A 12,224-nucleotide genomic window follows, 5' to 3' on the forward strand; every position below is an offset into this window, starting at 1 on the left:
TTTTTTTCCTTACTACATAGAAAGCATAAATATTGTCTACCATGTGGTGTGACTTGGCACAAAGTAGCTGCAATCAGGATAAGAGTGCCTGAAAGGGGAAATCATGTGTTTGAGTAAATCATGTGATCTGGTAGCTTTACTAGATTGTTGGGTGGTACACCTATTTTACTTGTTAGTGTTGAATTTAATGGGCACTTGCTTTTGTTAAAGGGCTTCCCAGGTGGCACTAGTGGTAAAGAACCCGCCTGTCAATGCAGGAGCAATAAGAGACGTGGGTTTGATCCCTGAGTCAAGACCATCCCCTGGAGGAGGGCATGGTAGGCCTCTCCAGTATTCCTGCCTGGAGAATCCCATGGCAGAGGAACCTGGTGGGCTATAGTCCATAGGGTCACAAAGATAGCTAATCCATGGTTTTGTGCCTTTTTGGATACTGGAAGATGGATGAACAGAAACCTAAATCCCAGAATATGTAATACCCAACACAAGACCTTGGGCAGCAGAGATGGTAGCATTGGGGTGACTGTGACACTGGAGACATGATTTTTACTTCAGTGAAAGTGATCTTTTGTACCTAGGGATAAGTTATTGTCACTTGGTTCTTAGAGGTGGTCGTTATCTTAATTTGGTAATCATTAAAATGTGTTACATGCAAAACTAATTTTGAAACTTATTTTCAGAGTCTTGCAAAAGATCATCGAATGAAACTTATGCAACAGCAGCAGGAAGTGGCTGGACTTTCTAAACAGTTGGAACATGTCATGCATTTTTCTAAATGGGCAGTTTCCAGTGGCAGCAGCACAGCATTACTTTATAGCAAGCGACTGGTAAGATCAACTGTGTGGTTTAATATAGAGAGATACAGTGGAGTTACTAGAATGCTCAAAATTTGTAAATGTTTATTAATCTATACTTAAATGCTTTTTACCTTTTTCTAATCTTTATCAATCAAAATATTTTGATTTTAAAAAATCTTTAAGCTCCCATGATTTAGGTATGTCTTCAATTTATTCTGCCACTGTCACTTCTATTTTGTTCTTTTCCAAATTTTCCCTTAGTGACAACTGAACTTAATACTAACAATAATGATAATGGTAAACATTTCCTGATTACCTGTTGTGTGCCAGGCACTTAATTCTAAGCATTTCATGTAATATTTTATTTAAAACTTTGCATCATTTTTATGAGATGGGTGTACCTATCCACCCCCATTGTATGAGTGATGAAACCAAAGCATGAATTAACACGCATAAGGCCACTCAAAATTCCAACTTGGACAGCCAAACCCAGAGGCTTTGTTCCTCTTGTCAACACTGCATTGTTTACCCTGTCAGTGATATATGGTGCTGGATATTTCAACCCCATTGCTACAGAAAAGTGGCTGTCATTTGTCCAACTATTTTCAGAATAGTCTAGAACCTTGGTACTGAAAATGTGTTTACTGCATACTAATCACCTGAGGATTCTGGTTCAGTAGATGTGATCTGTGGTTCTGACAAGCTCCCAGGTGATGCTAACGCTGCTGGTCTGTAGACCACATCTTTAGTAGCAAGGATGTAGAAGACATTTAGCTGTGGGAGTCACACCATATAGGCATTCTTGCACCGCAGGCAGATTCTTTCCCATCTGAGCCACAGGGAAGTCCTGTATAGGCATTCTTAAAAACTCTGCTCTACTTGTTTTAAAGATTCCAGAGATTTATGTTTTGAAATCAAATTATGACATCCAAATCTGTTTTCTGTTCACCTACTCTGTTTTATGGAAGAAATTTTCTATGACTATATTGAAATAAGGAAATGCATTTCAGGATAAACTTGTGTAAACTAGGTTCAAATATTGAGTGACTTACTAGAAAACTGATTTGTAACTATTTCTAAAACTGTTCCTAATCATGAATTACATTCAACTCTTAAGATTTTTTTTCTTTTATAATTATCAATGATATGTTCTCTCAATCTTGAGCTGTTTTTCTCTTTTTCTTTTTTTACTGCTTCATTAGTCTAATGAAAAACAGCTTCTATACAGTTCATACTTTTTCTGTTACTTATATTTTCCTGTAAGTCAAACAAAACACAGATAAAGGAGAAAGTGAGAGAATTATCTTTTTCTCTACTAGACCCATAATGAATATTTTTATTTGTACATAAGAAAGCATATTTGCACAGATAGTCTCCTTATCAGTTTAATGTTTCTCTAATTTTATTCTACTATTTTGTTTGTGATTATAGTAAGAAAACAGTAAAGTTAGAGGATAGGATTACTTAATCTGCACAATGAGCTCTTGAAATAGAGAGGGAGACTGTTCTCTGTATCACACACAGGAGAAAATAGACACAAGGAAGCGTAAGGAACCAGTATCACCAGCTTCCTGCCTCACTGAACTGTGGCGGGCCTTGCTGCATCGCTGGCAGCAGATACAGCTAGTAAGATGATTTACCTGTGACGAATGCAGAGCTGAAGCTTGTGATTGCTTGTAAACATTTAGAAGGATTTTTATCCTAAGAAAATTTGAAATTCACTGTACTATGCAACTCTGTCCTTTACAGCTTCGATGCTTCATAAATATAGACATGTTTTCTCAGGTTATTTTTTAAATAATGACTTTTATATGCTTAAAAATTAAAAAGAAAAGTCTTACTGGCCTGAAATTTCAAGCTTAGCTTGAGATTCTTAGTTCATTTTTTTTTTTTTTTGGCAATAGGAGTTATACTCAGTAAAAGACCAAACCCATTGGAATAGGAGAATCCTTTCAGAAGTCCAGTTTTAAATATATTTGAAAACATTTTCACAGTATTTCCTTAGGTTTCCTCTCTCATCTGTTAAACATTCAGTTTATCCTTGTGTTATTTAGAAGAAAGGTAAGAAATACTGGCAGAGGAGACCAAGAGAGTGTACTAGCAATGAGTATTTTTGTAATGCTAGTGACTAAGAAACTGTTAGAGTATATAAGTAGTTAAGTAGTTAGAGTATATAAGCAGTAAAAGGGAATTCCACAATCTTTTTTACTCCCTTTCTCTCCTATATAATTAACCTTCAAAGACCTTCTTTGTGTTTCTTGAATATCTCTTTGCAGTTCCTTACTTTTAGTCTTCAGTGCTCAGAATATATCATGTTCTTTTGCCTGGATTACTGTTACCCTTTCTTAGGATGCTGTTTCTTTTTAGGGACTACCAGGTTTAGTTTAGATTTGTCTTCCATTCCTTTTGGCAGCCTTCCATGATCAACACTGGGTTGGATTAACCTTCCCTGTGTTTACAAAGCCCTTATGCATATATCCATCATACTGTTACTTATTTTTATCTACTGTTATTACATTTGCATATTTTTCTTTGAATTTCATTAGATTTTTTTTCCTTTTTTTTTTTTTTAAGATTGCACTGGGTTTCCATTGCTGTGGACTCTCTTTAGTTGCAGTGAGCAGGGGCTATTCTTTGTTGCAGTGTGTGGACTTCTCATTGCTGTGGTTTCTCTTGTGGAGCACAGGCTCCAGGCATGCAGGCTTCAGTAATTGTGGCACACAAGCTTAGTTGCTCCACGGCATTTGAGATCTTCCTGGACCAGGCCTTAAACCCAGGTCTGCTGCATTGGCAGGCAAATTTTTATCCACTGGACCACCAGAGAAGTCTGACTTTTTACTTCTCTAAGGGTAGAAATTTTATGTTACCCAGTGCTTGATATATAGGAATTCAGTGAAAGATTGATAGTAAATAAATAAGGTGTTAGATAATATCAACTGTCAGAAGCTATAAATAAATATAGGTAAAACTTTCTGGTATATTTTACAGGATTGGAAACTCAAATACTAAATTTCTTTATTTTAATTTCAGTAGAAAGGAGGCAGTATACAGTATTGCCATCTCAAAAGCTATTTTGACATCTTTCATATTTTTAAAAAATTTTTTCTTTTGCTTTTTGAACAGTAGCTAAGTTTTCAGTGTGAAATCTGAACTTAAGTTCAGATACATCTGAAGACATCAACAAATACATTTAACGACCCGTTATTTATCTTTTACACTAGTCAAGGTTTATGACTCCTCAGAATTATCTCAAACATGCATCAAGGGTTTCAATAAGTATAATGGTTTACATTTGACATGGGTAATATAATTTGACAAGAGGTTTTATATATTTACATTGAATGTCAGTAAAATACAGCAGAAATTGTTATCTAAGATAAAGAACAGAGTTTGGCCAAATTTAGCATTACTTTTAGACCATGCCACAACTTAATTAGCAAATAGGTACTAATTATCTGAGTTAAAAATAAATCCCATGTCTTCTAGTTTCTCATCAGCAAAAGAAGGAATTTACAGCATAGTATCTCAAAGGAAAAATAAAGTGTTTCCAAGTGATTTACCTTATAGTTCCTCTAATTAAGCTGATTACCATCTAAGGAAGTACTTATGTTTCTGACTTAATAATTTTGGGGGGCAAGAAAGCTTTATTTTTCAAGTTCCGTGCTAAAACTCATATATTGGAAGTGCTAAGTTTCTATAGTGTGCCAAAAAGGATTGTTAAAATAAGAATGATCAACTCTACTTCCTGGCATGCAGCCTTTCGCATGGTGACTATGAGGACTCAGGGTAGTAAAGAGAGTTGGGAGACCACACAGAGGCAGCCCCAGCCACAGGCGTGAAAGTGGTGAGTGGGGAACACAGGCAGTAAGCAGAGTGTCATGTGGATTTGGTTACGTTACGCAGCAGTATCAGTATATGGACTGAGCCAGTAAGTAAATACATGGAGGGCAATGGCAGCCAAGTGTTGGTTGGTTGGTTTGTTTGTTTCCTACTAGAGAAGATATTTAGAAATGTAGAAAAAAGAATAAAGCAAGATAGAGGTATAATTATGAACTCAGAGTTTAATAAAGGCCCATATAGTCAAAGCGATGGTTTTTCCAGTAGTAATGTATGGATGTGAGAGTTGGGCCATAAAGAAGACTTGAGTCCCGAAGAATTGAAACTTTTGAACTGTGACGTTGGAAAAGACTCTTCAGAGTTCCTTGGACTGCAAGGAGATGAAGCCAGTCAATTCTAAAGGAAACCAACCTTGAATATTCACTGGAAAGACTGATGCTGAAGCTGAAACTCCAATACTTTGGCCACCTGATGTAAAGTGCTGACTCATTTAAAAAGACTCTGATGCTGGGAAAGACTGAAGGCAGGAGAAGAAGGGGACGACAGAGGATGAGATGGTTGGATGGCATCACTGACTGAATGGCTGTGAGTTTGAACAAACTCTGGCAGATGGTGAAGGACAGGGAAGCCCAGCGTGCTGCAGTCAATGGGGTCACAAAGAGTCAGACACGACTGAGTGACTGAACAACAACAGAGTTTTATTCGTGTACACAGATCTGGAAATAATTATAGATGGATAAGTATGTATGTGTATGTGCATATGTTTGCTATACTCAGTAGCAGTGAACCCACTGTCCTTCCAGATGTGGGTTTCTAAATAGCAAACAAAGTGAGGGAAAGTAGTACCCAGAATATCTTGCACTGATGAAATGATGAAGACTTGTCAAAAAGACCAGGATCCAGCCTAAGTGGGTCACGCTGGGCACACCCACAAATTTGAGGCTCAAACTAAATAAACAATGGGTTACAACACATTGGATTAAGTAGGAATAAATGAGCCCATTATGAGAAAAATAGGCAAATGAAAAAGAAGGGAAGAGTTTATGGTGAGAATATAAATAAGTAGAGAAAGAATAGTGAAAATAAAGAAGCACTTTGGTCACTGTCTTAGTGAAAGTGTTGGCCACTCAGTCGTGTCTAACTCTTTGACCCCATGGACTGTAGCCTGCCAGGCTCCTCTGCCTATCCTTAAGATTTCCCAGGCAAGAATATGGGGTGGGTTACCATTCCTTTCTCCAGGCTGTCTTCCCAACTTAGGGGTTGAACCTTGGTCTCCCTCATTGCAGGCAGATTCTTTACCAGCTGAGCCACCTAGTGTCTTAGAGGAAACTCAAAAGGAGTTATATCACTGGGTACTAACGTAGTGAATAGAGCATTGGTGAGAAATAGGGTTTTCATATAACCCTGAAATACCTCTCTGCAAAATACTGATCAGTTATAAACAGGGAGAGTGGTGAATTTACAGTAGAGAAACTGGGCAGCAGAATGACTAGGTGATGAAGATTAGTATCAGCAATGGTTGGACAGTTTATATCCTGAGCTTCTCAATATGATGCCCTGAGAAGTGCACATTATCACTTGTGTGGTTTTCCTGACAAGAATATTTCACCTATACTGGAGGAAATACACTCCAACCCAGGTTGAAAGTCATCCTACTGAATATAAAGCCTGAAATCATCAAAGACATACATGTCAGGGAAAGACCAAAGAGACATGGCAACTGAATGCAACCTATATTTGTAGTGAGCATCCTGGAAAGAGTCACTGTGGGAACAGTTGGCATTAGAAGGAAGTCTCTGGGTTGAGTGGTTGTGTTGCAACAGAGTTACTTTCTGAATTTGTAGTTTGTTGCTTATGTTAGAGGATCTTTGATTTAGAATATCTTCACTGGAGTGTTTAAAGGAGACAGAAGCTAATGTCTTCAGCTTGCTATATCAGAAGGTCTGTAAAAAGACTGGTAATGGTATTGTGTGTGCACAGGAATCCCTGAGTGGACCCTGAAATAAATGTGCTTAATATATTAACAGTTGGGAAATCTGAGTGAAGGGTTATTTTTACTTTTCTCCAATTTTAAAATTACTTCAAAATAAATTATTTGATTTTAGAAAATGATAAAGCATATTACAAAGGAAAAATTTGGGGTATCATTCTTTTGATTAGCATCATATTGAGAATGTTTTATAGTGAGAATTACTAAGATGCAAAGAATTAAGGAAATGAGAAAAGCTTAGGGAAAAGAGCGTTGTGTTGAGTGCTGTTTGCCAAACACTGTGCCATGTACTCCACATTGTCCCAGAATAAACATTTTTTACTCAGAATTTAGTATAGCTGTTTGAGATAATTTACAATTAAAGGAAGCAAACTTATTTATTCAACATTTATTGAATGCCTGTTTTATATTTAAGTAAGCATTCTAAATACTAAGAGAACAGAAAACAAAGCAAAATATCGGCCCTTAAAAAGCTGTACTTTAGTGAAGAGAGATAGACAGTACCAAAACAAGTAAAATATATAGACCATTGAATGGTGTTGAGTGTGTAGAGAAAACAGTAAGTTAAGAATTTGGGAGCACTGGGGTAGGATTGTGGCTTCAGATAGGGAATTCTACCTAAAGAGGGTGATATTTGAGCAAACACCTGAAGAAGGTGACAAAGCAAGCCAGGCACATACTCGCAGAGAGTATTCAGGTGGAGCACAGGTACAGACAGCAAGTGAGAGACTGAGATGGGAGTTACTTGTGACATGGACAACAAGGAGGCCTGAGAGGAACACAGTGAATGAACACGCAGTAGGATGAGTAAGTACTGAGATACAGATTTGAGTTGGGTAAATGGCGAGACTGGATGAGATCTCTAAAAAACATGTGGGTGTAGGAGAGAGCGCAGTTGCAAGACATGCTGGTGTGGGAAAGGAGGAAGAACCAACCCTGGAGACTGAGATGTGACACTGGGACACACACCTATACTCAGTGACCTTAAAAAGTAGCAGCCAGTGAAATAAGGGGAAAACCATGAGACTGTAGCTCGCTAGAAGCCAAATGAAGAAAAGGCTTTGCTTCCATGAGGGCCAAGTGATCACCTGTGTGAAAAGCTACTGAAAGCCTGAAGGGAGAAAATTGCTGAGTAGTGTCTTTGAATCAGCAAGGGTGTTGGGCCCTATTGTGCAAGTGTAATGGCTTCCCTGGTGGCTCAGATGGTAATGAATCTGCCTGCAATGTAGGAAACCCAGGTTCGAGCCCTGGGCTGGAAATCCCCTAGAGAAGGAAATGGCGACCCACTCCAGTTTTCTTTCCTGGGAAATTCCACGGACAAAGGAGCCTGGTGGGCTATAGTCCATGGGGTTGCAGAGAGTTGGGCACGAATGAGCAACTAACACTTGGACTTGCATGAGTGCATGATTCGCTTTAGCTGGAAGCCTGGCCAGTTAATCCACTGTGATAGGAGGGACCACTAGTACTGGTAGGTGATGGAACTTTGTGGAAGGTCTCTGAGTGTTCCTGGTTTTTGTGTTTTTTTTTTTTTTTTTTTTCAGGAGATGCTGGAGGTTTGGTAAGAGATAGTCATTTGAAATAGTCATTTAGGAGAGTACGGACATGAAGGACCAGAGGAATGTCATATGATAGCCTGTGAACCTTAGTAAATAGGCTGTGTTTTTGAAGTCTGATGAGTCCCTTTTACCAGTCCAATTACAGTCATTAGAAAGTTAGATTTAACCAGTGTTGTTTGTTGGTTGGTGTTTCAGAGAAAGGTTGAGGAGAAGGGAGTGTGTATAATTTGACATGTGAGAAGAAGGTGTTGAGAATATATGCAAGGAAATGATTATGAGGATTACTCCTGAAATTTAAGGAGAAATTGACGGATAGTGTTGGACATGACTGAGTGACTAACACTTCACTTCAGAAGGATGTTGTAAGATTGGGAGGTAAGATAAAGTCAAAGGACAGGAAAAATTTTAAGAGCAAAAGTTTCTAGGACCTTTAGGGTTTGTAGGATTATTGGGATCTGGGCACTAGAGGGAATAATCTGGAAAGAAAGGTCATCTAATTGTATATAAAATCATCCAGAATTTGTTGTTCAGTTGCTAGGTCATGTCTGACTATTTGTGACCCCATGTACTGCAGCACACTGGGTTTCTGTGACCTTCACTATCTCTCACAGTTTGCTCTAACTCATGTCTATTGATTGTCATACCATGCAAGTATCTCATCGTCTGTTGCCACCTTCTCTTCCTGCCCTCAGTCTTTCCCAGCATCAGGGTCTTTTCCAGTGAGTAGGCTCTTCTCTTCAGGTGGCCAAAGTATTGGAGCTTCAGCTTCAGCGTCAGTCCTTGCAATGAATGTTCGGGGTTATTTTCCTTTAGGATTGACTGGTTTTAATCTTCTTGCAGTCTAAGTGCCTCTCAAGAGTCTTCTCCAGCACCATTGTTGAAAAGTATCAGTTCTTCAGTGCTCAGCCTTCTTTATGGTCCAATTCTCACATCCATACTTGACTACTGGAAAAACCATAACTTTGACTATATGGACCTTTGTTGGCAAAGTGACGTCTCTGTTTTTTAATATGTGATCTAGGTTTGTCATAGCTTTTCTTCCAAGGCGCAAGCGTCTTTTAATTTTGTGGCTGCAGTCACTGTCCACAGTGATTTTGGAGACAAGAAAATAAAATCTGCCACCATTTCCACTTTTTCATCTTTTATATGCCATGAAGTAATGGGACCAAATGCCATGATCGTAGTTTTTTGGATGTTGAGTTTTAAGCCAGCTTTCTTACTCTTTCACCTTCATCAAGAGGCTCTTTAGTTCCTCTTCACTTTTTGCCATTAGGGTGGTATTATCTGCATATCTGAGTTTGTTGATATTTTTCCTGGCAGTCTTGATTCAAACTTGTGATTCCTCCAGTCCGGCATTTCACATGATGTACTCTGCATAGAAGTTAAATAAGCAGGGTGACAGTATACAGCCTTGATGTATGCCTTTCCCAATTTTGAACCAGTCAGTTGTTCCATGACTGGTTGGAACTATTGCTTCTTATCCTGTATACAGGTTTCTCAGGAGAAACGTAAAGTGGTCTGGTATTCCCATCTCCTTAAGAATTTTCCACAGTTCAAAGACTTTAGCAGAGTCAGTGAAGCAGCAGTAGATGTTATTTTTGGAATTCCCTTGCTTTTTTATGATCCAGCAGATGTTGGCAATTTGACCCCTGTTTCCTCTGCCTTTTCTAAATCCAGCTTGTACATCTGGAAGTTCTCGATTCATGCACTGTTGAAGTCTAGCTTGAAGGATTTTGAGCATTACCTTGCTAGCATGTGAAATGAGCACAGTTGTGGTAGTTTGAACATTCTTTGGCATTGCCTTTCTTGGATTGGAACAAAAACTGAGCTTTTCCAGTCCTGTGGCCCATCTAGGATTATGGCAGGAATAATATTGGAGATGGTGATCATGAGCCAAGAGCTGAACTCTTTAAAGACTGAGAGAGAATGACTGAGCATTCACTGAGGACTGCAGTGTGGAGGAGGGTGGGAGGTGGTGTGATGACTGAGATTCACAGCACAGGAGCAAGAAGAGCCATCCTACTAGCAGGTCTGGTTAAGGCTGTACTTAATGTCCTGAGCAGAGATTCATTTGTATTTTCTGTAATCCATTAGCCCCCTAATCTCCACTCTGAATTCTCTGAAAGAGTAAGTAAAACAAAAGCAGAATGTGATTTTACTTTACAAATATGGGTGGTGCATCTGTGAAACTCCTGTAATTCAGTGAACTAACTTTAACCTATCACTTTAGGATAGGTTTGTTTTGTGTTCAACAGTAAAACAGAATTGTATTTCTAACACATTTTTGAAGGAAAACTGTGTTGTTTGTCCACTTTTTATAATTTACATATGAACACTTGTGTTGGCATATATGTGATACAGAGAGCATTTTTTATGTATTTGTTGGGAACTTGATAAATTATTTGCCTAAGAAAGACTTGGATGCTTAGTTGTCTCTCTGCTTTCTTCTAGATTACGTACCGGTTACGGCACCTCCTTCGAGCAAGGTGTGATGCTTCCCCAGTGACCAACAATACCATCCAGTTTCACTGTGATCCTAGTTTCTGGGCTCAAAATATAATCAATTTAGGTAGGCTGTTATGTCGATTTTCTCAAAGTGCCATTTGTTTCTGGAACTCTTAATGATTATGAGTTTGTTGAAAATGTATTCCCTTCCATGCTCTAAGTATTTTTATTATCTTGTTTTAAAGATATAGATTTTTCCTGGTATTTCATTAGTGTGTGTATATGTGTGACACATGCATGAATATAAACACACATATAAATATGTGAGTGATATGAAACATCCTTTTATTGACTCACTGAGTGTCTAGACTTCTGGATTTAGGAGTTGCTTTTCTTCTTCAAGCAAGTAGAATCTTGTTTGTACTGTTAGTGACATATTTATCAGAATAGTTGTTAAAACTTTTGACATATGTCTGCCATTATATAGTACTTTTTAGAATGTTTTCTGTTAAAACAGTATTCCTCATACAATTATTGGCTTACTTACTCTTGAGACCCAGTTGTCAGGTACTAATAGTTCATTTATTTGCTTTTTCTTGCTAGGGAGGAATTCTCTCTCTCTGTTTTGTTTTTGTTTTTGTTTTGCCTTTTATGTAATAATTAAATAATTTTTAACCTCCTAATTGAAGTGTATCATGCATACAGATAACTGCCCAAATTTGAAGTACTAGAGCCTACTGAGTTATCAAAAGGGGGGACTTTTATTATCATTTGGTAACATCGCATGTCCTTGCAGGCAGTCCTTGTTACATTATGTGCTAGTAAAAAAATCTTCAATTTTTGCCTCCTTTCTTAATTTCTCACAGGGAAATTATAGAAACAGAAATAAGACTTTCATATACATTCTTCATTAACCACCTTTTGGCAGTTTTTGGGCTCATTGACTTTGTTTCAAAATCATCAAATAGGGTTGCTCTCTCATTGTCTAAGCTAGATTCTGGGTAAGAAAGAACTGGCTGGAAAGAGAGCCAGTGCTCTCAGAACACTCCAAGAAAGGAAGAAATATGCTTACATAAATCTCATCCATACATGAGAACAGAAAGAATGGTAATAAGATTTGAAGAAATGATAAGGTGAGACTCCTCAGCACAGTTTAGAAGTACATGCTTATTGATTGATAACACAGCCAGCAGCTGGAATCATACATATTCTCACCTATATAACTAAAGAAGCATCTTAATACAAAGCATGTATATAACTATCTCTTACCCTACTCTACCCTCCACCACATATGTATCTATACAGAGAATCTGTCACAGCTTTATATCCACAGAAACAGTCTTGTCGCCTTATATGTACTTATAAGCATATCACTTAAAAAATAGTCCACATGATGTAGACATAGGTAAAATTAAGAGAATATGTAACTGTACACACATAAGTGAATATAGTTTAGGTAAATCTGAATCAGCAAAAACAAAAACACCTCTTATTTGTGAGGAATTTGTAAGACAGTATCCTTTACTGTAGCTATAGCTCTATAAATTGTCATTTAAAGTGAGATTCACATTTTAAATCTTCTGAGAAGGATACAACTTTCCC

At 37.9% G+C, this 12,224-nt stretch overlaps 1 protein-coding gene across 2 annotated transcripts in view; it reads left to right on the plus strand.

Annotated features, from left to right (window-relative positions):
• The window catches only part of TRIM24 (tripartite motif containing 24), a 107,469-nt gene that overhangs the window by 64,268 nt on the left and 30,977 nt on the right, over positions 1–12,224 (plus strand). For both annotated transcript variants that reach the window (XM_061165885.1, XM_061165886.1), the window contains exons 7-8: positions 678–824; positions 10,629–10,746. In XM_061165885.1, coding sequence (XP_061021868.1) covers positions 678–824; positions 10,629–10,746 — 265 coding nt within the window. The remainder of the gene's footprint in view (positions 1–677; positions 825–10,628; positions 10,747–12,224) is intronic.

Source organism: Dama dama, chromosome 18, assembly GCF_033118175.1.
Source record: "Dama dama isolate Ldn47 chromosome 18, ASM3311817v1, whole genome shotgun sequence".
Lineage (NCBI taxonomy): Eukaryota > Metazoa > Chordata > Mammalia > Artiodactyla > Cervidae > Dama > Dama dama.